Here is a 25976-nt window from a genome sequence, read left to right on the forward strand (position 1 = left end):
TTGAGTAAGTACAAAGAGGTTGATTGGAGGGAGTAGCGTTAACAAGATAAAAGACAAAGTAATAAGACAATACAAAATATACATTGGGGGAGGAAATTTAGGTAAGTACATAAATAAATATAAAATAAGCTATAATATAAATGCTCCTCTCTGAAAAGTACACTTAAAATATTTGTGTATTCAGAAACAAAATATTTAAATTGATTGAATGCAACATTTCACAGAAGAGATAACACTACAGACTAAGAATGGGTAGAATTTCACTGGCAGTTGGAGAAAAAGAGACATTCTAAGTGGAATGAAAGACAAGGCACAGTTGGTGAAAATCTATTTCTTGTTATAGGAAGGAAGACTAGTAAACTTTGTTTGCTACTTCTAGCTGCATATAGCAATTCATAGTTAATCTATAAGGTTACTCAAGAATTTAAAAACACTTTATTTTCAAGCTTCTATAAAAAGTTAAAACATTAAAGTTTCTATCAAGTCCTATATTCATAATTCAAACTCTCAGTTAATTCAATTAAAAAAAGTTCAGTTTACAGAGATGAGGGCATTGTATTTTATTATTTTTATTTCTATTAATATACTACTCTAAATTAGAGACTTGCCATTGTAACTGGTGAGTTAACATTGTCATGACTCAAAAGCACAAGTATATTTGTGTAACTAAAGAACAAATGAAAATTCTAGAGTGAATTTAAAAATCAATTGTACTGCATTCAGATAAGAATTTTAAATAATATTTACTGTAAAAATATAGAAATACTGGTTCTTAGAGTGCATCACTGTGCATTATTGTGTAAAAGCGAAAGTTAATTCAAAGTTTCTAAAATAAAATTATCTGTCTGGTTCTATTTCTGTATCAGCACCTCTTTTTAATTGGAAGAATTAAGCAAATTATATACCAAATAAGCATTTTAAAAAATTATTTTCTTACTAAAGAGTAATCCAGATATTTCTTTTACTTCAGGAAAACAGATTTATATTTTGTCACTGATGATGATCTAAATTTAATCCTCAGAAGTAACAATAAATATATCAATGGCTTACCATATTGCTGAATGATTTAATAGAATATTAGGCAGATAAACTACCCTTTCTTAGATGTCTATTCAATCCCTTCTTATTGAAAAAAATTAAACCCATGTTAGCATTTTATATACTCTTTATCTCTGTATTGGTTCTGGAAGGAAAATTCCCACTTTTCTTTCCAGCCAAGTCCAAATAAAGCAGTTAGCAATATCTTGGTGCAAGAAATGATAACAGGTGCTCTCCAAAAGTGAAATTCTAAATATTTTCCCAAAGATTGGTGAAAAGTCTGGGTAATGGAGCAATGTAAAAATAGATTAAGAAACTGAATTAAAACACTCACTACACAGTAAACATAAGACTAAAATGGAAGAAATGAGAAATTCTGGGAATCTTAACCAATATTCATATATTGGTGATTTATAAATAAGTGAAATAATATTTCTACTTACATGTTCACTGACATATAAGGGAGGTGTCAGCCAAAGATAAAATAAACTGGCAGTATTCACTTAGCAGTATAATAAAATTAATTGTTTCACTATGATTATACCATGTGCTTACTGACCAGAAGCAAGGAAATGAGAGAAAAAGGAGAGAAAGGAGGAGAAAGACAGGAACTTCTTAACTAAAAGCTAGGCAAAACCAAGCATAGTCCTGCACTATAATGATCGTTAGTCAAGGCAGGATGTAAATAATCCATTCAATTTGTTCTATGTTTACTAGCATTCCTGGGGGTAGAGGGTTAAGCTTGTGCTTTTTTAGGTTACACCTTGGATGAAGTACAACAAAGACAATCTGAAGCATAGCCGAATAAAAGTTTTTCCATGTGTGTTCTCCTGTGCATGTTCTGAGAAAGACACCAAGTTGCTTCACTTCAACTTTTGCAGGGAGTAAACAAATAGGACTATGACCAGGCAATTTTCTCTGTAACCCACACTATACCTTATTCAAAGAATGAAGCTGCACAGACCACTGGTTTGATCTGAAGACTGGCATAGTCAGCTAGAGAAAGCACATATCGCTTGATAACTTCAGGCTTCTTTAGAAAAATTGCTGTTGTGTGCAAGACTTGGCCCTTCCTGATAGATACCCCAATTTGATCCACTGCTGGTCTTTGTACATATCCCACCAGCAGCCCTTCCCACCTCCTGCAGTCTAGGCCTAGAAAGGTAGAGAAGTTCAGGAAGTGACAGAAATAATGTACATTCTAAGTATCAATGAAACAAACCAAGATTTGAATTAATAAACTTAGAATAGAGTAGCTGTCATGTACTTTACAGATTAAAAAATTTCAATAATACATCATTGAAAAAATATATTACAGTACATTTTACCTGTTCATGTATATAGTTTGAATATATTGGCTGTCTAATATTAAGAATTAAAATTGATATAAGTCATTTCTCATAGAAGTTATGGGAGATTATATCCCCCATCAAATTATTTCTCTCATACACTTGCAATCTATTTGTGCTACATTCTGAATAAACAGTTCATTGCTTGAACTTATAATAATTAGGTCACCTTGGATATCTTAAATCAAAAACAAACTTACACATTTCTATCGTTTTTATTAACTACTCAATAGTTTAACATGATTTACATTTTTTTAGAACGTGATATTAAAAAAAGTTTCCTATTAAACAAGCACGAACACAGTAAAGTAGGTCAGAAAGAAGCCATTCAAATTATGTTGACAGTAGCAACACGTCCCCTATGGTTGTTTCTGAGTCCTGACTGTGGTTGGAGCTGATGCCAGTGTCCGAGTCTGTGTCATTTGTATACATGTTAAATACTCTTTGAGTAAAGGGGGAAACCTGCCCACTGCTGTTGGGGACCTCAAACTCCTTCCCTCTGCTTTCCTTTAGCTGGCAACCATCTTTGTTGCTAATATGAAGTGAACTGAACTCCTTGGCCAGGAGCTCATATTCTTTTGCTTTCATTTGAAGCAATGAGTCACTGTATTTAATCTCTTTCTGGATGCTGCTCAAGTGAGAGTGGATTTTCAAACCAGCTTTCATGCTTTTTTCCAAATCACACTTAACAGTTTCTAAATTTAGGCTTTCAAGTTCACTTGCAGCTGCCCCTTCTGCATCTTCATGTATCTCAGCGCAAACACTTTTTACCTCTTTTTCAATTTCAGTGGAGAGCTTGTCAATGAGCATTCTGTAATATGTTAGTCGTTCCTCCAGCTGCAGGATTCTACTGTTTTTACTCAGGTCCTCCAGAATCTGGTTTTCATCATACTCCAGGTCTAGCTTTTGCTCAATTTCACTGAAACTGGGCATTAGATAAGCATCCTGGACATAATTTTCTCCATCATTTTCTACCCGATCGAGATGGAACTTAGCTTCACACTTTTCAATTTCCAGATCCAGCTCTTTCATTCTCTTGACTTGCTGATGAATGGTATGGTCCTGGGAAATAATCAGATGAACTAAGGTCTCCATAGTATCTCGATCATGGGAAACTATGTCCTGCTTAATTTTAGCCAGTTTCCGGAAAGTTTTTCTCACTATTCTTTTTTGCTTATCTGGTGGTAGTGTCTTCATGTAATTTACTGGGCTGAGCTCCCGCAGTTTTTCTGTGTTTTGCACTAATTTGGTTTCCGCTGTCCGCCACAAGGGAACTGGTAGAAAAGCATCTGCTTTAACCAAAACAAACTGCATATTCGGCTGCTCATCCCCCCATGCTTTCCAAAGCTTCAGGATTCTAGTTAGTGGAGGAAGAACCCGTTCTGAGCCTCTCCACTTTTCTATGATGCAGTAATCACTGGGCTTCCCCAGAAGAAATCGTTTCTCTCCATATGTGGTCTCATGCTCCTCAAGCAAAGCCTGGATGACATCAGCTGAGGTGGTGCGTTTAGTTAAACCACAGACAATCTTCTCTTCTTGGCAAACCCAAACCACAATTTCCTTCTCTTCTGAATCCATGTCTTTAGTTGGAGATCTGAAAGAAAAACAAAGCACATTATATTCCTGTCATCACCTGTGTAAACTCAGAAAGGTGATTTAACTTTAATACCCTTAAACAGAAACACATTTTGAGGTTGAGACTACATAATAATCAGAAGTTTTATTGCAAGAAAAAAATCTTAAAACCATAAAAAATATCTTAATTTTCTTTTAACTTCCTAGTGGGCTCTAGAAAGAGAAAATTCTCATTAGAGACAATTGAGGCTATTTTAAATCATTTTTAGAAGTCAACCACAATATAAATTAAAACTGCTAGGGTTAAGACGATTATCAAAGTGAGGATGAATCAGTGGAGACAAAAGGAGACTATTTTTGCTGGAGCCCTAGGACTAGAGAAGGACTATGGACACATAGGTAGGACTTGGAAATTATATGAGTCATAGAGTTGAAAGTAGTCCAGTTTTGAAAACAGTCATTCTTTCATTCAACAAATATTTACTGTACATCAACCATGTGCCAGACATGTATGATGATGCTAAAGATACTACAATAAAAAAAGAAAATGAAGACAGAGGCACAAATGTGCAATTAATATAATGTCCATAGTAGTAAGTGCTGGAAAAAATATGAAACTGGATAAAGGGATACAGAATGACATGGAAGAAGCAGCCTATTTTATTTAGAGTAATTAAGAGAGGCTTCTCTAAGAAGGTGATGTTTGAATAGGGACACAAGTTATGAGGCAATCAGAGACCTAAAGGAAGAATTCAAAAAGAGTGAACAGACTTCAAGGGTCATGAGGTATGTTCAAGGGTCGTGAATGTAGTTGAAGGCTGAGGCTAGTGAAGTTGAGGGCTCTTGCTGGTAGGGGAAAAAGGTCTAGTGACAGGTGATGACGTCTAGCGAAGAGGCATAGATTTGCAGGCCACGTTCCAGTTTTAATGAGAAGCAACAGCAAAGTTTTAAGCAGAGGAGGGATATGATATAATTTATGCTTTAAGTATATCTTGCTTCTGTTTATGGAATAGACTGTAAAAAGGGTAAAAAGGAAAGGCAGGAAGGCTTAGTTAAAAGCCTCGTGAAAATGTGTAAGAAGATGATGAGTATTGCCTGGACTATGGTTTTAGCAGTAGGTATATTAGGAAGTGGTTAGAGTTGGGACTATATATATATCAAGTAATGACTTGATAGCAATTTTCTTTATAATATAGAGGAATGCGGAAAAAAAAAACAGTTTCTAAAGGAAAAAACACAGATAGTACAAGAAGCAAGACAGATCCATAATTTCTAGGCTATACCTTTTGGAAAATATTTGCAATTGTATTTCCATCATGACTGTAAATAAAATTGACTGTGTTGTTCAGAATATCTATTTAAATGATATGAAATTATAATTCATATGTTTTATGGAGATATGAGATTTTTGAGTAGTAACTGGCTATTGTGAAAGTTAATGTCATTTATTACTTTATTTATGTAGCACCATCAAAGCATATGCTGAGAATTTTTTCCCTGCCTTCTGGAATCATTTAGCACTTAGAATTTAGCGTAAGTATTTACGTTTCAGTAGCAATAGTGACTAATAGTGACTAATCCTATACTATTACCTTTATTTTAAATTACTGATTATTATACTTTGGTTACTGATTCTCCTGAGATCATAAAGTGACTACTAAAGAAGAAAGAACAAATCAGTTACACCAAATAACATAGAAAATTAGATCTAGTTCTTTAAGAGTACCTGATAAAATTTAAATATTCATTTTATAAATGATCATTCAACAAGTCATTCTGAGTTGTGACTGTTCTCTTATAAAATACTTTAGATTCAATAACTCATCACTGAATAATGTGATATCTGATAATATTTGACACATAATTTAATAATTCTAAGGAGCAAAAAGGTAGGTTAAAATTTAAGATAAAATTATTTTCATATTTCAGTTAGTAGGAAAATAATACACAAATACATTCTAAACAAAAACAAATGTTCCCCAAGTAACCAACACTAACGACTGTCTGTCTTGTGACTATACAGAACAAGTTACCTCTAAATTAATCCTTACCTTGATATATAAAATATTCAAGTTTGACATAAACTTTTTCTTACACTGTGTAGTTAGAAGCCACTTACTAACTCAGATAATTTGAAAAGAATTAATACATACTCAGGGCACAGATTGTATGTTAAATTACAACTACTTTCCATATGAATTTTTTATAAATAATGGTAAAATTAACAAATAGAGTAATTGTCATAATTATTAATCTTATGAGATAATGGCATTAGCTGCGATGTTAAAACTAAAGACATTTTGTAGTATTTTTTTAGTTTTTAGGATTAAACTGTAAGAGAAATCCTATTAAAAATAAGCAGCAAAAAAGATTATAATCATCAATTGTAAATATTTACTGTCCACCAGGCACTGTTCAAAGCTCTTACATATATTAAGTCATCTAATCCTCACATGTGTGTGAGGTAGGTAATAATATTACTTTGCAGATAAATAAACTGAAGCACAGGGGGTTCTAGTGATTCTCTTATGGTCACAGAATTAGAGGTGCGGTGAGGATTCAAACCCAAGCAAGAAAGCTGACTCCAGAGTGCAGTTCTAAGCATTACACTATTTAAAAAAAACATTTACAAGTTTGATGGTTTAGACATGAGGATTAAATTGGAAGAAAATCCTAAAATAAACTATATTTTAGGGGGAAGTTTATCACATAAATTAGTCTTTGATAGCAACGGAACCGTGGTGCCCCATTAGAGCATTCAACGGGTCAAGGAAGGACATTTCTCCGTGGCGAGCCTTGGACAAAAGTGTGTGAAAAGGTGTTATCTTCTGTGCTTTTTTCTTATTAATCTTATGCCCACTCTGCTGTAGTAAAGGATTTCTGACTGGCCTGGGTGCCTCCTATAGCTGACAACACTCTGTGTGAAAGCCTTTACTATTGTTTCCTTAGGGTAACAGCTATGGCCTGTTCCACTTCCTGGCTGGGAAACATCAGTTCTGGGTCTGTAGCTGAGGATGATACATGACCTAAAATTTTTCAACCCTACATTCTTTAGTATAGTAGAAGAATAATAACCATGTATGTGACAACTCCAATATTTTCATGATACCTACTCCAGTTGGAATTCTTGTTTTGGAAGGCTAAAGTTCTTGTATATTACGACTTTCCCTAGAGATCTGCTAGTTTCCAGCTCATGTGGACAATCAACACTAATGATCATTATTCACAATCAAGATAAATATTTTTATTTCCATATAGCATATTAGAAAGTTAGTGCCTTTATTAAAAACCTCACAATCTGTTTCCAAACCTTTTTTTTTTTATCTGCCCTAAATGTCCATGTATTTTCTTGGGTCAGTTATTTCTAAATATTTTGTAGAATTTTTACAAATATCATTCAAACCAGATAATTTTCATAAATTATGCCACTTGACTGAACATGTTTAAAAGTAATGTCTGTTCATTACTTAATTTAGGAAATAAATTTTTCAAACCTAATATGAGCATCATCATTTTACAATTCTGCTTTGTAAAAGGCTTACGATTTTGAAAAATATATTTTATTGTATGGCTCTGACTGAGTTTCTATTCATTCATTCAACAAATGAGTACTTCCTGTGTGCCTGGCACTGTCACAGAAATGTGGGTGATATAAAGACATGTATGATTTATAAGTATCCCTGTTCTACTGTGGGGAAGAGTGCTAGAATTGGACAGGGAACACTTTAGTGTCAATCCTAGTGCTAAGTTTTTATTCCATTAGTGGTTCCCAGAAGCTAGAATGATGATGCTCAGATAAAGGTTTAAATTATATGCCTCAGCTATTTTCAAATTAAAAGATGATACTTCAAAACTTAATAACATCTTTTTCCAATAATCAAAATTATCACAGTACAATTACAATTCGTTTAACTAATAAATTACTTAGCTTCACCATTATTATGTAAAAAAAATTCTATTTTGTATAATATGGTTGGGTGGCTTTGTAATAAGAGAAAAGTAATGATCCAAACACAAACAGAAATTTAGAGACAAAATTGATAAGGATAAAAGCTTAAACATATAATTAAAAACAAAACAAGTTCTAGGTAAATCAATTTAATCCATTCTTAGTTATTTATCCTCCAAATGAATTGTCCATTTTGAATTATGGCATATAAATTTTTACAACTTGCTTCATTTGTCAATGGAACTGTAGTTTTAGCCAATGTGAATAAATGCTAAGGATAAAATGATATAGAAGATAAGATGATCTTTATGTTCAAGAATTTGTCATACAGCTAGGAGGGAGAAAAGATTTGTCTAGTGAAAGTTTAAAAATTCAAGACTATGCTAAACATTATTGAAAATAATCAGATACTTTGTATAAATGAGCTAAAAAATTGCAAAAAATAAAAAGGAATGACAATAATAAAAGGTAAGTAATATTTAATAAATAATGAAAAGACATAGAAGTTGACCTCAATGTCTTCCATTCATCCTTAATTCCCATAACCCTCTGTAAAACATCAGGTTAAGTTAAAGAGCCTCAGGAGATTTAATTTGGGACAGGATGATGCTTTGGATCTGGTCGGTAAGGAAGATCCTTTGAAATTGTGACTTAACATGATAATGTGTGGGCCTGGTAGTTAAGGAACAGGTGCATAAAAAATAATAAAGTGATGGGAGAGAAGGACAGAGGGGTTTGTGTGAAAGGATACATTGGATAATAAACATTTATTGAATGCTTTGAAGGCATTGTTATTTATATTAACTCATTTAATTTTCATCATAACCCTATCAGATAGGCCTCACTATCAAATCCATTTTACAGATTAGGAAACTGAGAAAAAAAGGGTTAAAGATTTGTTTAATACTACCCTCTGCTAATAAGTGGGAAAAAATAAGAATACCAAATAGATAATAATTTGGATAAATAAAAATTGAATTGAATCATTGACTAATTCTCTATAAAGTTTAATGTAATAATCAACATATTTCATTGTTTCCTCTCTGAAAACCAGAAATCAAATCTGAGTCAAATATATGAACAGGCTTTTATAACATCATGAGGAAAAAATATAAGCAAACAGATTATATATCACCTACTTCAATACACTGTCAATACATACAGGACCATCTATTAATGAGACATTCAATGACTTACTTTCTTAGAAACCTGAAGTGTTGTCATTACACAGACTCCTGATTCTTATAACTGTTTAAGAAGCAACTATAAAATTAACTTGCAGTTTCTTAGTAGATGCTTGAATAAAATACTGAATTGTCCATTCAATTCATATTTTTAAAAGATTTTTAAAATTGATTTAAACAAGTCTCCAGGACATATATTTTTCTCATATATAGGCCTGCTGCCTATTTTTACATAGTTCATGAGCTGAGAGTGGTTTTTACATTTTTGATACTTCTAAAAAATCAAAAGAATAATTGTTTTATAAAACATGAAAATTATATGATTCAAATTTCATTGTCCATAAAGTTTTATTGAAACATGGCCATGCTCATCATTTATATATTTTCTATAACTGTCTTCATACTACAATAACAAAACTTAGCAGTTGAGTGATACAGAGCTTATGGCTAATAAACTCTAAAATATTTATTTGACCCTTTACAGGAAAAAAGAGTTTGCTGATTCCTGGGTAAATACAGTGAAAAGGGTTTCTTTACTTTAGGAATTCTCAGAGCAATTAATGTGCTAATGTCACACTGTAATATCCCAAAAGAAGGAAAAGAAATCTAGTATATAGTTTTTCCTAAACGTATTTTGACCTTCTTGGCATGACATCTCACAAATTCATGATTTACAAGAAACATTTGCAATGCACAAATTCAGCAATTTTCTTTACTACATGAAATGGAAAGTCACTATTCTCCCAAGCTACTGCTATTTAATAAGAAACTGCAATAGTATTTCTCTTATGTAACCAAAACATGATTACATAGAATTTCATAAAAGATGCTGATGTGTTCTTTTATATAAAACACTCTAAGTTTTGAAAGAATAGATGTTGAATAACAACTAGGAGAGAGTTTCAGGTGTTCTTTAAGTTTTAGAGAATTGTTCACAGATGTAATTTTTGTCTAAAGAATGGTGTGTTCCCCATTCTTTCAGCCTTTATAAGTTACATTGACCCTTTATATCTATTTTAAGTTTGTTTTGGTTACTTTCTGTACTTAAAATTGATCATCTCAGGAAACTGATGGCATTTGGAGTAAAGCAAATATGTTTAATGGGATTCAGGACACAATAGCCCTAAATATGGCACCGTGGTATATTGAATATATTTAGCTTACAGAACCTGAGAAAATGGGAGAAACAAGAAGTTCACTCAGACTTTCCACCTATGCCTCTCTTGTGAAACAGGTCATTACATCCTAATGTGAGAGGTGCTTTCCCTGCCTCTGAAGACAGAGGAACAAAAGAATCCAACAGAGGACTTGGTAAGTTTCCTCCAGTTTACTGCACTTACCTTATATTATTTGACTTACTGTACTTCTCCACAACTGTCCTCTCTTCATCAAACCTAGCATAAAAATACTCAGGTTTAATTTTTTTTTTTGGCTCATAATTTCCTTAGAAAGGATTCCATTAATATAGAACTTATGACAAATGTATATGCTCTTTTCCTGTTAATCTGCATCAACTTAATTTTCAAACCCACCCAGGAACCTCAAGAGGGTCAGGGAATTCCCCCCCACCCCCTATATTATACATAAAATAGAAAAGGCAATGTTAAATGACATTTTTTACTCTATTTCTTTAAAGTATATATATATATGCATGCATGTATGTGTATGTGCATGTGCACACATAGACACACACGCAGTAGAGTTTAAGCAAATTAAAATTAATGAAGCAAGCAAATAGTTCTGGACCACAAGCTTACTCTGGTTATTTTCCCCAATGTGCGGCAAGCAGCTTCTAAAGTAACATTTTGACATTTGGGGGACCACAGAGCTGTAGTCCCTGGAACAGAAAATCACACAACCTCTGAGTCATAAATAATCCAACTTTCTTAGGGTGCTAAGAAAATTTGAATCACTGTTTTGATAAATGAAGCATGAAAAGTAGTGCTATTAAGTAGCTTTCATTAAACACAAAACAATAACATTTTATTGTAAATTAATGGATAAAAAAGCCCTTGTCCATTTATACAATGGAATGCTACTTAGCTATAAAAAAGAAGAAAATCTTACTTCATGGATGGACCTGCAGAATATTATGCTAAGTGAAAAAAGTGGGTCAGAGAAAGAAAAATACCGTATGATCTCACTTATGTGTGGACTATAATGAACAAAATTAACTAACAAACAAATCGGAAACAGACTCATAGATACAGAGAACAGACTGACAGCTGTCTGAGGGGAAGAGGGTTGGGGGGCTGGGTGGAAAGGAGAAGGGATTAAGCAAAGAAAAAACCCTCAGATGCAGCCAGCAGTATGGCAATTACCAGAGGGAAACGGAGGTGGGATGAGGTAGAAGAAGGTAAAGGGGGAATAATAAATGGTGATGGAAGGAGACTCGACTTCGATGATTAACACACAATACACTATACAGATGATGTATTATAGAACTTGTTTACCTGAAATCAATGTATTTTTATTAACCAATGTCACCCCAATAAATTCAATTAAAAATAGTTTTCAAATTGGAGTCCTTCAGGAAAATAAATGTTCTATGACAAATTGCAACAGTAAAAAATGAATTAAAATTACCCTGAAAATTAAAATTTCATGTATGTATATTAATGTGTATACACACACACACACACACACACAAATCACTGTTATATGCTCTATTAATGCCATCTTAATTTTCTAGGAAGTAATAGCATATGCCAGTCCTGGAGGATAAGAAAATCCCTAGACGTCCCATAACTGTAGAGTAGCTATAACGCATAATTCTCGTTAACAGAGAAAAGGGAAAGGAATGTGTAAAGAATGTGTATTGGAGGCTGCTGAGGGTTAAGTAAACTGAACTCATAGTTCAGATTCCGGAAATTGATTATAATCAAAATGCAAATATTTAACCTGTATTATTTGCCAGTTGAAATGCTGAGAACATACATAATGTCATTGGAAATTCTAGTGTTGATTTTCCAGTGTTACCTGTGCCTGGCAAATACCTCAAGTTTCCTTATTGATTTGTACTTTGTAAAGAAATATTTCAAACAACACAGCATAAGTATATTTAATAAAAGGAAGTTACTTAGCCTGAAATTTTAGTTAAATGATAGCTGTAGTTATGTCAATGCTCAGTATTTGTGTTCCTTTTGGCAGCTGAGTCCATAATTGGTTTTGCCTTCTTAGTGAAAGGTATTTCCTAATGATGGTGATTTTTGACTTGTATCTGCCTGTAGCAACTTCATCTTCCCTCTCTAAATGTATTCTGAGATGTGCTGCCATATTTGAATGGCACTAGAAATATATAAGAATTTGAATTACCCAGTCAGATAGCTGAAAGCACAAGGTGAACTCCTTTATGCCTGGTTTTCATTTTCTGAACATTCTCTGTAATAAACTATAATAAAATGTGAGCTCCAATTGGGAGCTTATCTAAAATAATTAGCTTTTCACATTAGTCATAGATAAATTACTTAAAGGCAACAATAAATTAATAACTTATAGGAAAAAATATACCAGGACTTGTCCTGTCATTTTGTTAAGAAAAAGGAGATACTTGCAAACATCATCAATAAAAGCACTGTTTGTTTCAAAAGTATCTTATACCCATTTACTTTCCTAACACTTTAAACTCTAATATTCTCTGAATTTCACTGCCTCCACCTTGTCAAGGACTTCGCTTTATAATTTATCATTTTTTTAACCTCTTTTTACCTTCTACGATTTCCTCTGGTCCTTCATACTACCCGGACACTTTGTAACAACCAGCATTCAACCACATATTCCACTAAATTATCTTGTCCTCACAAACACAAAGAGCAATCCATAGTCACTTTCTCTAGTTCATCACTTTACAGTACCAGCAGTGCACCAGAATAAAATGACTTACACCCTCACCCACCCCCAAGAGACGAATTTCTTAGGTTTATCAGAGATCACCTAACTGCCAAACCCAACAGCCGTTTTCAGCACTGATCTGACCTGACCTCTCTGAAACACACTACACATTAGGACCTTCCTCTCCCATCCCTACAGCAATCAATTGCTTGACTTTGATTCCACTCTCCATAGTTCTTTCTTTACCTTTCTAGCTTTTCTTTTTCAGTTCCTGCATGGGTCTTTCTTCCTCTGCACATTCAATAAATGTAGGTGTCATGCAGGAATGGCCACAGATTCTCTGCAGTTCAACTGAGGCTGTTGTTTGATGAAAAAGCCTGAGATGAAAGCCCATGTGAAAAGAGAGAGATCCAGCCATCCCTGTCCCAGCTGAACCTAGTCCTCAGCCAATTCACTGCTCAGGAGAGAGCCCAGGCAAAACCAACAGAAGAACCACGCCAGTGTACCCACAAAATCTTTACAAATAATAAATTTTGGTTTTCAGCTACTAATTATTAGGATATTTTATTACGCAGTAGGTGATAACTGATGTAATTAGCACCCCCCCGGGCTTCCATGACTCATTTCCTGTTTCACTATACATATTTTATGAGTGACCGTAATATCCCACAACTTTATCAACCAATTGTATGTGAATGATAACACTTCTTAAATCCAATTATTTTGCTCTTGAACTCTAGACTCCTATTCCCAACTTCCTTTTTTGCACATTTACTCTATACTTATATTTGTATAGCCCAAGGTACTTCAAATTTTACCCATCAAAACTAGCCCATCATCCAATCCTCTCAGACCCTAAACTATTCAATTTCCTGATTTCCCATATTATTGAATGTTAATCATTATCCCCCTGCCCTTTCTTTAAAGCTTGAAAGCTGGGAGTCATCCTCAATTTTCTTCTCTCTCTCTCACCCCCTGTTCTATTATTCTTCCCTTCAAATATCTCAAATATGTATCCTCATTTTCATCACCACTACCGCATTTCAAACAGCTTTCTGTTTTACAATAATTACTGTAGTAAGATATTATATAGTATAAATTCTTGTGCATTCACATTTGTGCTCCATAATATTGTCAGACTGCCCTTTTAAACTTCAATCTAGTTGTGTCCCTTCCTTGATTAAAATCCTTAAATGGTGTCCAAGTCCTTTATTTTAATCACTTTACCTTTCTTTCTCTCCGTTTCAGCCCCTCCCCTCTTTCTGTTTCTCCTTATTTCCTTCCTCCCTAGCCCCAGCCTCTCTCTACTGCCTGCTGCCTGTTACTAGGATTCCTTCCGTGATTTGATTCCTCCAACTCATAGCCAAGCACTCTTGAAGATGCACATTCATCCAATGTTTCCTTTTGGCTGATCTCTGACAGTTTAATAGGAGGGCAACCTGATTGGCACATATATCACCATATGTATTAGATTGAACTACATCTGCCATATTTTCATTTTCACTCTGGGCTTTCCTACAACCCCTTTCCTTGGCCTTAAACACCCTTCTTCCTCCTGTTCCATTGGACTAAATCTTAATCTGCTTCAAATATTGCTTCTTCAGGAAAACTCCCTTACCTTCTCTGAATAACCCAAATTCCACCACCCCAGGTAGAAACAGATTTCTATTGTTGATGCTTTTACAGAATTCAGTGACATTCTGTAATGGAACTTCTACTTTTTTGGTAGTTTTTCAGTCAGGTCATGGACTGAGTCTTTCATCGTTGACGTCTATGAGCCTAACATAGTAGATTTTAAATGTTTTATTTTTTGGAATAATGGTGGGCTGGTAGGTTGGGAGCTGGGATTATAAATGGGGTGGGAGATAAATGAAGGGAATTTCTCAGTCAGCTAGGGCCTGGTCGTTGCAACTGTTCCACCACCTTTCTGTAAATAAAGGTTTGATGGAATATAGTCACGCCCATTTAATTATGGTCTATAGGTGTTTTCATAATATACTGACAGAGTTGAGTACTTCAGAAGATAATATTATAGCTGGAAAAACCTGAAATATTTATTTATTTAAATACGAAAACATTCTTTGAACTCCAGTATCTACACAATGATTCTGTGTTTGATTCTCTAGGGCATAAATAGATAATAACATGGTCTTTAAACAGAGGAAATGTACAACCCAATGAAAGTTGTAGCCATGTTTAGAAGTAATTTCAACCAAAGGGATGGCTGCTAAATGCTTCATGGAAATGGGGTGGGTTTAACATAGGATTAGTCAGCTTGAAGGTCCTGATTGCGAAACCAGCGTGTTTTGCCTTTAAAGCCCCGTTCCAGGTGCAGTATGTTTCACATTAATCAGCCCCATATGGGCGTCAGGAAGTATCAAAGCAGGTTGGTTGAAAGGTTGCTTTCACACTCCCATCTCAGGTGCAGCATGTCCAAATACCAGGTGTTTGGAGGTGGAATATTTGGAAACATTCAAATGGCATCTTGAATTTTTTCACTCTTTACCCTGATGTTCTTTCCTCCCCAGATTGCCCTTGCCATTTTTTTCTGTTCCTTATGATGATACACTATATTCCCAGTAATTTGGACCCCAAATCATAGTTGTCATTGACTCTTTTTTTCATCCTGACACTTTCTACTGCTCCCCGTCAACTCAGTTTTGAATTCTTATAAATTCTGCCTCCATAGTGACTCCTAATAGTAACTGCTATCTGAAATTTCTTGTTTCAAACAATATTTGAAACAATTGTTTCATTTCTTGTTTGCTTATTGTCTGCCTCTCTACGACAGAACTATAACTTCAGTGAGAGGAGAGACCTTGACTGTCTTTCTCATTGTTTTATCCTCAGTACATAGAATAACATATGGCACATACTAGGAGGTAAATAAGTATTTATTGTTGAACACATGAATTTTATTATACTTTAAAATGTCTGCCTTTTATTTTAATTATTTAAGTATGTCTGTGTGTCCACTAATCAGCAAGTTCTTTAAAAGTATGATTCATATCTGATTTGTCTTTAATTTTTCATAATACCATCCCCAATGTGTGGGGTTCATTTAATATTTCTGGATTTTTAAGAATTATCAAATAACCATCATATTGAGTCACAACAAGCCAAATATATACAAGTGGATTCCAAATCTTACAGAGTAAGATAGTTCATGAATGTTTTGTTTTTAGGTGCTAAGATAAATAAGAAAGCAATACAACAGAATGACTGACTTCATAAAGTATGTATCACACAACACAAGGTGCCATTTTACTTAATCCTCTAAATTGAGATTACAGCAAATTCTCCTAACCACAGAAGAGAACCACTAAAAATGATTAACATTTTTAAAAAGTAATTTAGTCTAACTCTCATGCCTATTATTAATAGTCCTAGGAAGAAATTCTTTGACTTCAAATACTAGAGTAGAAAAACAGGCAGTCAAGAAACCAAAGTTAATACTTTATAGTCCACTGCTGGAATGTGCCTACCTGTCTGTATGATTAAAAAAGATGCATGTACAAAGCCCCAAGGCTCACTATAGCTTTATACATGCTTTTTTCAATTGTGGAAAACTTTTATTCATATGAGATTATAGTTATTTTATGTCTACCCAATAGAAACAGCCATGCTTTTTAAATTGCATCTTTCAGAGCTTCCAGGCAAAAGTACGGTCTTATGTGCAGAGCTAAAAATAGGTATCCTCAGAATCTACTATGAAAGACTGTGGTTTTCCCAAATGAATGCCCTGCTACTAGATTGTAAGTACCCTCACTTAACCATACTGCAGGGAATTCCGGAGGGATTGAAAAAGGTCAGAGTAAATGAGAAGCATTAACGTAACTACAAGTATTTGAGGAGACTATAAATGTCTTAGTCACTGGTGGAGAACAAGCATACGCTCTGCTGTATACCAATAAGCTTCAGACATAAAACTCCTCTCAATTATACTATATAATTGATGAGCATGAAAATGTGCTGAAATTAGACCACTATCTGCATTAATGGGATTAAAGCTCAAAAAATGCACAAAACAGTGGAATAACTCAATTCTGTGAACTGATAATCTGAAAAATTTAATATGATAATTAGAATGAATATCAGTTAACTACAATTGACTGTAAGTCTAATACTGTTATAAACACATCTTTAACATATACTTCCTCAGTTGTAAAATGTCGTTTTCTACCAGCGTAACCAAGATCATAAATTGTCACCAAACAGACCATATTTCTGCCTGCTTCCAAATTGTTCTCTTTGATTATCCTGAATCAGGCTTAGCATTGTGTGATTCGAGCCCATCCTATGTTTTTTTATTCATCTTATTGTGTTCCCTTCTCTTGTCCAAGCCTGTCACCTAATTGTAGGAGTTTAATAAATGCTAGTTATGATGATGCTCCTTTTATTTTCCTTTACCTTCATTTACTTCTTATAAACTACTTACCTACAGTCAATCAAAAACATTTATTGAGCACATATTCTACAGAGAACAAGTCTTCCTCAACTCCAAAATATTACGCTCTCATTTTCTTAATTGTATTATAAAGATTGTGCTTTTAATCTACTTTGTCAAAGACAGTTTCCCATGAAAGAATGATTTAAAAATAAGTTCATGTATGAGATATTTAACTATAATGCTGTTTTCTCAATTAGGAGTTTCATTTCTTAGGAATAAAGTTGTGTCTTTGCATGTCTAGTACAATACTAAATTCAGAATTTACCATTCCTAAAGAAATAAGATAACCATTCATAAAATTCACGTATTTTCTTAGCAGATAGTAAACACTCCATTGAGTGTTCTTTGATATTATAATTTACAAACTAATCACTTATAATTATCAGTAGAAATAAGGACACTGACTTTTACCATAATGCTACCTCTCATGGCTGAGGTGATGGGGCAATACATCATGCTTGAGGTAAAATGAAATCACACACATGAAAATTCTTCTTGTAATTTTATTTTCTAAAGTTATCTTGAAAAGGTAAACAAGGACAGAACAACTCTAATCTGCAGAACGTATTTTAGAATTATAGAAGCTTAGACATGAAAGGGACCTTAAATTGTCAATCTCTCATTTTATTAAAGATAAGGTTAAAATATTTAATTATATTTCTCTCCTTTTTATCAAAACTCCACAAACACACATAAGGAAATACCCCTTAAACTATGCTATGCTATGCTTTGGAAAACTATCAATGGTCTCACAATTTGGCTCAAAGAAAGTGTGAGCATCAAACCTAAAAGACTTCAGAGTTCATATATTTCCTCCAGATCCAAAGATAGTTTGTATATTTATATATTCACTTATAGACACCTCTAATTTCATTCACTAATTTATAATCTCCATCTTAATACACAGGGAGTAAAGAGATCAGTGATGATATAGAAGTTTTAGTGAGTCAAGGTTGAGATTTAGAAACCCAAAACATCACATCACATTTAAAAACTTAGACATACATCATAGCATTTTTAATCCAACAGGGCTGGACAAAGAGTAAATATTTATTGTGATTTTTTTTTTTTTTTATGTTCTAGCATTGTGTTGTCTATATAATATAGTTAAAAATATGGATTTAAAATTTGTCTCTGCCACTCAATTGGTGCACTCCTCTGGGTCTTAACTGCCTCAAATGTAAAAAAAGGTACAATTATAGTACCTTTTTCCACAGTATTATTTTAAGTATTATGTAAATTACTTAAAGCAGTGCTTGGCACACAATGTTATGAAAAGTATTAGCAGAGGTGGACTCGCACTGAAGCTAATGAAACTTAAACGTAAGGGCTGCCTTATTTGCACAGCCATCTTCCAAGATCCCAGAATGTCCTTAGCAATACTTTTATTCATAATTGTGTATTCTTTTACTTAAAGAGCATCCCCTCCAATTATCAAACTTAGATTTACCATTGTGTGTTATTGTTGTTGCTGCTGTGTTACAAAGATTAAGTATTTGCCATAGGGCATACAACTTGTAATGGCAAATCTGAGCTATGACCTAAGGTCTATGTGAATAAAGAGCTATAATTCTTAACCTACCCTGGCTGGTTTGGCTCAGTGGATTGAGCGTCGGCCTGCGAGCTAAGTGTCGCTGGTTCGATCTTCCAGTCAGGGCACATCAGAGAAGGAAAACTCTGACTCCAAAAAACCTCCGCTGCCTTGCAGCATACCTCTTCAGGGGAAAGGCTAAGGGAGTAAACCCCGACAGAAAATCCGGAGCCGGAGTCCCTAAGACGGTTTGACGTTGTAGTCAACACCGGCAACTCCTGCGGCGCACCTGAAGCCAAGCTGTATTGACTCCGTCTTTCCCTTGGACCCTTCAGCTGCGAAAAGAGGGGGGGTCTGCTGCATGGGCAACAGCAGACCCTCCATATCACCCTGCCCAGGCTCTGTAGCTTCAGCTTCACTGGAGAGGACACTCCAGCGTCATCGCAAGATGTCGATTCAACACGGGAGGAGACAGATACCGTGTCACTCCCGAGTCGGACTGCACAGCCATTCTCGGCAGTGCAGATAGACTCTTAAGAAGCTACACCATCGTCTCTCGAGGCTCTGTAGCTTCAGCTTCACTGGAGAGGACACTCCAGTGTCACTCCCGAGTCGGACTGCACAACCATTCTCGGCGGTGCAGATAGACTCTTAAGAAGCTACACCATCGTCTCTCGAGACGGACAGCTGCCAACAACGAATTCTTAACCAAGATATTTTTCTGCTTATTTCTAACATTTTCTTTTGTCTCATAACTGTAATTATCTTATACAAAGAACATAAATCCTCCTTTCATGTGAGAAAACAGATGTTTCACAATCATATTTCCCTCTTATCTCACAAGAAAGAGGAATGCTCACACTCAGCAGTGGTGTACATAGCAGCCGTCCACCACCGTGTGCTGAAACTTACACATACTTGATTTTGTTTAATAAGCATGAAGTTTAGTAAGAGTATCCCTAGTGAAGAATGACTTACCTTGGTTTGTTTTCTACCTAAAGCCAACAAAGTCTTTTATAGTATCTATTTGTCAGATATATCCCTTTTCCATTTGACAAGGAGGAGTTGAGCTAGGATCAGGGATAAAAGAGGTTAACTTTGAATTTCTGAATTCATTCTTTAAGTTACTCATGCATCAAACATACTGCTCTATTACTGTGAACCAAGTACTCTGTGGGGATCAGCTTTCTTTGGAGAGTATATAAATATTTATTAAACACCTATTCACTGATGACCCAGAAAAGAACAAGATAGATAAAATCGCTGCTCTCACTAAGCCTATACTCAGAGAGAATTTTTAAACTATCTTAAGTTACTTTATTTATTTAAAAAAAAAAAAAGAGGGCTTTCTAGCCTAAGATATAAACATTTCAGGATAATTTTCTTTTTCAGCATATTTAATTCTCATTGATTATTCTTAATCCTTGAAATATCTTGCCAGTGCTAAGCATCTTCTCAAAGCTCTATTCAATTCACATAAAGTAATAATTTTACCCTTGGGTGACCATTCACATTAGTAATTTCATTATAATCAACAAATATGCAAACTTCCTCTAGAAAGTAATATTATAGCAGGCTCCACAAAATGGAAACAAAATCTATGGAATCAATTTTCTATGCGTTGTGTGTATTTAGCCAAAAGAATGTCTTTAAAAACTCCTAAGCAAATACACATTAAAGAAGATTAGAACACAGAAGTACGCTGAACTTCTTCACATGTACATAGTGCAGATATGTTGCCTCACTTTAGAAAACCAATATGATAGACACAAAGAGATTTCTTTTCAGGAACAGGTATCCACATGTACCTGAAAGAAGTAAACTCATAGCCCTACTTCAACTTTCTTCCACTTTCATAACTAAAATAGAAAGAGAACCACATTTTTGTGAATTACTTAAAGCTATGATCAAATCTCCTAGAACTACATACCAATCAAAACTTATGTAAATAAAATTGTTAACCAGCTACAAACTTCTTAAAATGTTTTTTTCAAAAAAATCCTTTCAAGAACTTTATACCTTGATGTTTCATGAATTACTACAGGGTATAATTAATACATTTTATGTAGTGAATTTTAAGTTGGCTTATAGTTGTTTGAGTAACAATTCAAGATTTAACCTAGAGCTCAATTTCACCACTGCTACTGCTCTCAGGCTACTTTTTGCCAGGAATGGAGCATTCCACTCATTGTTCTTAACAGGCTGTCTGCTGCCAACTGGTAACTACTTAAGTTACCAGGTATCATTAAGGGAAATCTTTCAGGAACTCCTGGGAACTAAGATGTACATACTCAAATATCTGGCATTTCTAAATCCAGTTTGGGGACCATTTTAAGCATTTATTAAAGTTTAGACAAAAACATTACATATAATTTCCCATTCTAAAGAATTCACAAATTACCATCCTTTTTCTAATTACAAAGAAAAAATATCCATCTTGCCAGAAAAACTTAATTCTTCTAACCACAAAACTTATTTCTTCATTCTGATGAAGCATTCATGGTGTGATGAACTTATGAGCGCAATTTAAAGCACCTGGTTTTTTAAAACTTGGCCAGATATGCTCTAATTGATTCAAAAGAAAAAATTAATGCACATTTTATGTATCAATTATAAACAACAGAGCTGTAATTTTATTTCTAATTATTTGTAATAAATTAAGACTTTTAGCTTGAAGTTGGTCTCATGACTGTTTTTTGTCACCTGCGATAGACACATATCCATCGGTATAAGAAAAGCCAAAGGAACGTCAAGAGTGGACTGACTAGTACTTAATAATAATTATAAAGGCCATGTTAACTAGATTAGATCCCTTCATAATCATTGTTAATTTTATTTTCTTTTACAAATCACCTAAATGAACTACTGTATTTTAAATTTTCAACAAATATATGAGATGCTGCTTTACCATGACAATTTTCTACTTCTAGCAAGATTTGGTAAAAGATCCAACTAATTCTCTGCCCTCGAATTTCATTAATTAAAACCCCAAGGGATCATAACTCACAAACAAGTATCCATAAAGGCTTTATAGTGACATGCTACTTTTCTGAACTTTTAAAAAAGTTGCTGATTGCTATTCAGTAGTACTAGTTATTAAAACAACCATTATCTTGAAAAGAGGATCTAATATAAAAATGACCTCAAATAGAACCTGTTAATATTTGAATATGTTAATAATCTAAATCCAATTATTGAATGTTCACATGAATACCAAGGGAAGTCAGGCTTTATTATTTGCTTCTCGGGCCTTTATACAAGAAACAGTATCTATCTAGTAACTTTTAGAAAACATTTTTCAGAACTTTGAATAATTTATTGAAAAGAAACTATCTAGACTCTCCAATAAAGTTATTCTTCATGTTGAACAAAAAGCTGCATAAGATCTTTCAAAAGCTCTTCTGGAAATTAGAAAAATTTAAATATTAATTCTGATTATAAACATAAGGAATTTTAGAAACTTAGAAATAAAAGGCATAAAAAGTTTGTATGCTCAAGTACAATCATTTTGTTACCATACTCTCAAATTTCCTGAAGACTGTTTCCCAAACTTTTGAATGAAATGATTTTTAAAATTTGAAAAAGATAATCTGGTGGGGTAGGATGAACTTGGTATCCAAATCCATATAATTATTTTTCTATCTCTCTGGGTTTTGAATTATATCAAATGTCAACCAAATCTTTATAAAACATTCCTTGTTATATAATACTAGCTGACATCAGATGATGGATAGAGAATAAAATAATTACTATATTTTAGTTTGAGTACAGATTATAATTTTAGTTATAAAATTATATAAACAACTCTATTACAGGTATATCACATGACAGGCACTGTTCTAGGCATGAGAACACAATGGTGGCTAGATACATGACCCTGCCCTCTCCAAGACTCACAGTTTGTGTCCTTGAAAGGTTTTTATGACACATAATTTAAAGTTTCATTTGTGTCCTGTTTGTCTATAAAACTCAAATATTTATGTGTAATGAAAATATTTACAAAAGTATCTCAGGAGGTTCAATCTTGGATGATTAAACATCACTCCAAGAGAGGACAAAATGAAAAGACAGAATATGATGCAGAAAAGTTCAATAAACAAATTTTCTCAAAAAGTTATGATCTCAAATTCCTAATAGTCCTTCTAGTAATTTGCATTTTTCCCTGTTACAAAGATGCAATTATGTTCAAGTGGTTCTTTTACAAATATATTGCTCAAATTCTTCCTTTACATTCTACAAGGAATTTTATACAATACCTGAGGAATGCATTTACTGTTACTGTTTGCAGATAACTGTTTTATTATCAGTCACATTTTCTATGAAAGGGCAGAAACTCGTCATGTAAGAAAAGATATTTGGTTTTTCTATGTCCTAGTAGGATTATTTAAATCATTATCGAATCATTATAGAATCAAATCTGGTAAAAGAAAAACACTTAATCATGTAACTAAGTTTTACCTGTGGTTTCACCTTTGAGAAGGTAGAAAATAAAATAGAAGAAAACAAAAATATTTCATCAATAGCAATACTAAACACTGAAAAATCAATATACACAAATTCTATTTCAATATACCATATGGCTTATTTACTACTTAGTTTTAAATACACATATTTTAAAATACTTGATCACCACTGCTTTAAATGTTTCTAGCGGGTTAGAAAAATACACATGTGTAAACAGAAGCACTCGGTTATAAGAGGAACTTAATATACTCAGTTTCCACTTTTGCCAAAACATGTTTATGATAAAGCATCATCGTGCGGAACATCAACCCATTTTCTCAGAGAAACTTAAAATACCACGATACTCCTCAATTTTTATTGTTCTTTCTTTCCACTTTTTCATATTTTTGCATTAAAAAATGTCATATACTCACCTCTTTGAACAAAAACTAGTTTTATGGGCAGAGTAGATGGTGCAGTGGCAAAATTGAGGTAATAAAGGTGGAAACATACTCCCCTGAAGGAAACTCACAGGGGTGTGTGCAAAGCTTTATTGCATTGTTACTTGGCATACCAATGACAGAATTCTTACAGTTATAATAATAAAAAACAAAAAATGAACACACATGCATGCGCACAACAATCCTGAACTACAGGATAAGTATTCAAAAAAGAGCAGCATGCTAGAAATATAGCATGTCTTATAAAACCATAAATTTTCCCAAAGTAATTTTTAATATATTTTGACAGCATTTATACAAACCTTCTTATAAATAATGCTACTAAATAATTATTTTAAAAATAGTAAGGATTTTCTTTTGACAAGGGGAGTATTATGGAACTTTTTAATATACTAAGATACAAGCCTATTTTTGATAATCATCATTAACATATTTTTAATAATAACCCAATATGTATCTTTATTTTAATATATTGTTTTACCAATGACCAGAAATATCATATTTGTGGCATATTATGTTATTAGCAAATAAGATGGGTTTAAAAATTTTTATAGTATTAATTATTGCTGTTTGAGTTTCTTAAGCAAACTTAGTCAACTAAGTCATGAATACATTTGGAATGAATTAAAAACCAAACATTTCAAGTAGACATTCATGTACAGATTAAACTGTGGAAATTTACTTTAAAGTTGTATCACTTTATATTCTTATGCAGACACTTTTAATTGTACCATTTCCTGCCACCTAATTGTACGCCTTTAAATTTACACTAAGTAAATTACAAGTACAATCAGGCATGATCGAGAGACGATTTGTGGAAAAGCCCTTATGCCAAAGTAAATGTATTTAAAAAGTAAAGCCCATGTGTAAAATTATCCTCACTTTCTTGGTATAGAAATATAACATTGGAGGTGTTAATAAAATATTTAATAGGACTGAAACACATTACTGGCTCAAAAAAATCTCTGTGTGTGTGTGTGTGTGTGTGTGTTGGGGGGAGATAGAGACAGAAAGAGAGAGAGAGAATAGAGATTTATTTACACTATGAACATCGCAAGCTTGAAAGAGCAAAGGAAATCAAATCAAGGTAAAATACTAATAAGGATTAAGGAAGACAGCCCTTTGAATCATCCTTTAGAGCCTAAAACCACCTAAAGTTTGCAAAAATTTTGAAAGAATCAGTTCATGAGAAGTTTCTCTACTGGGCATTTTCACTTCAGAAACTTTCCAAGTTTCGGGATTACCCTACTTTAGGAGACCGAAAGAATTGTTTCAGGATTTTATCAGCAGCTGTACTTTTTGTTCTAATTAATGGTTAATGCATTTTACTTATACCTTAATCAAAATTTTAACGCTTCCATAGCACACTAAAATTCTGTCTGAAGCAAAATGAAACTTGACAGCCCACTACTCTCAAATATGCAAGGCAACACAGAGAGATCTGGGTAATGCTAGCTATGGAACAATGACTAGCCAAAGGGGAAAATGAGTTAAAATAATCATTATCTTCAGCGATCCAAAGACTGCTGCAGTCATTGTTACTAGAACAATATCTTCATCAGTTAAGTATAAATACAAGACCTAACTCCCTAGGCCTTTGTCCCCCGAGAACAATTTTCATCAGAATCTAACTGAAAACACACACACACATACACACACACACACACAGAAAATCCACTTACTTTTACACAAACTCGGAAGCACACACACGCTGGTCTTTACCTGTTTTTATGTCGAGTCTTTAGCAAGTTTCTTCCAAAGGGAGCCATGGTCCTCCAGGCAAATGAACAGAAAGGACCTTATCTCAGTTATCTGAGGGTGGGGGGTGGGAGTATCTGGATTTCTAGGGTAAAGAGAGGAGGATTGGAAGCCTCCTCCTCACCTTCTCAGATGTTTCTGGCTCTCAGCTCATTAGTAACCGGGTAAGAGAGTTGCTGAAAGTTGTGCAACTGCTGTTCAACTTGGAACTGCGAGATTGTTGTGGCTGCTGCACCTCTGGAGACCTGCCCAGCTTCAGCCTCTAAGAAGGCCTTTGAAAGCAGGAAAAGAAAAAAAAGGAGAGGAAGGGAGGGGGACTATTGTGTTCTGTACTTATTTGCAGACTTGCTAACCTTCAAAAACTGCCAATCCCACGGGCAGGGCAATACCCATGGAATGGGAATTTC

General features: G+C 34.0%; 1 protein-coding gene across 3 annotated transcripts; it reads right to left on the reverse strand.

Moving 5' to 3' along the window:
- Window positions 1–2536: 2536 nt before the first annotated feature.
- RASSF9 (Ras association domain family member 9) lies at window positions 2537–25976 on the reverse strand. Of its 3 annotated transcripts, XM_090275674.1 has the most exons (3): window positions 25534–25976; window positions 10436–10489; window positions 2537–3981 (listed from the first exon to the last, which is right to left on the reverse strand). In XM_090275674.1, the coding sequence occupies exons 1-3, from the start codon at window positions 25578–25580 to the stop codon at window positions 2721–2723; spliced, it is 1362 nt and encodes a 453-aa protein (XP_090131800.1). In that variant the 5' UTR covers window positions 25581–25976; the 3' UTR covers window positions 2537–2720. The 3 variants fall into 3 exon arrangements, with proteins under 3 accessions (XP_090131800.1, XP_090131801.1, XP_090131802.1); XM_090275675.1 differs by lacking the exon at window positions 10436–10489 and having other exon boundaries at window positions 2538–3981; window positions 25534–25975; XM_090275676.1 differs by lacking the exon at window positions 10436–10489 and having other exon boundaries at window positions 2538–3981; window positions 25494–25550.

Source organism: Furipterus horrens, unplaced genomic scaffold (genome assembly GCF_987537825.1).
Source record: "Furipterus horrens unplaced genomic scaffold, mFurHor1.1.pri manual_scaffold_4, whole genome shotgun sequence".
In the NCBI taxonomy this organism is placed as follows: domain Eukaryota; kingdom Metazoa; phylum Chordata; class Mammalia; order Chiroptera; family Furipteridae; genus Furipterus; species Furipterus horrens.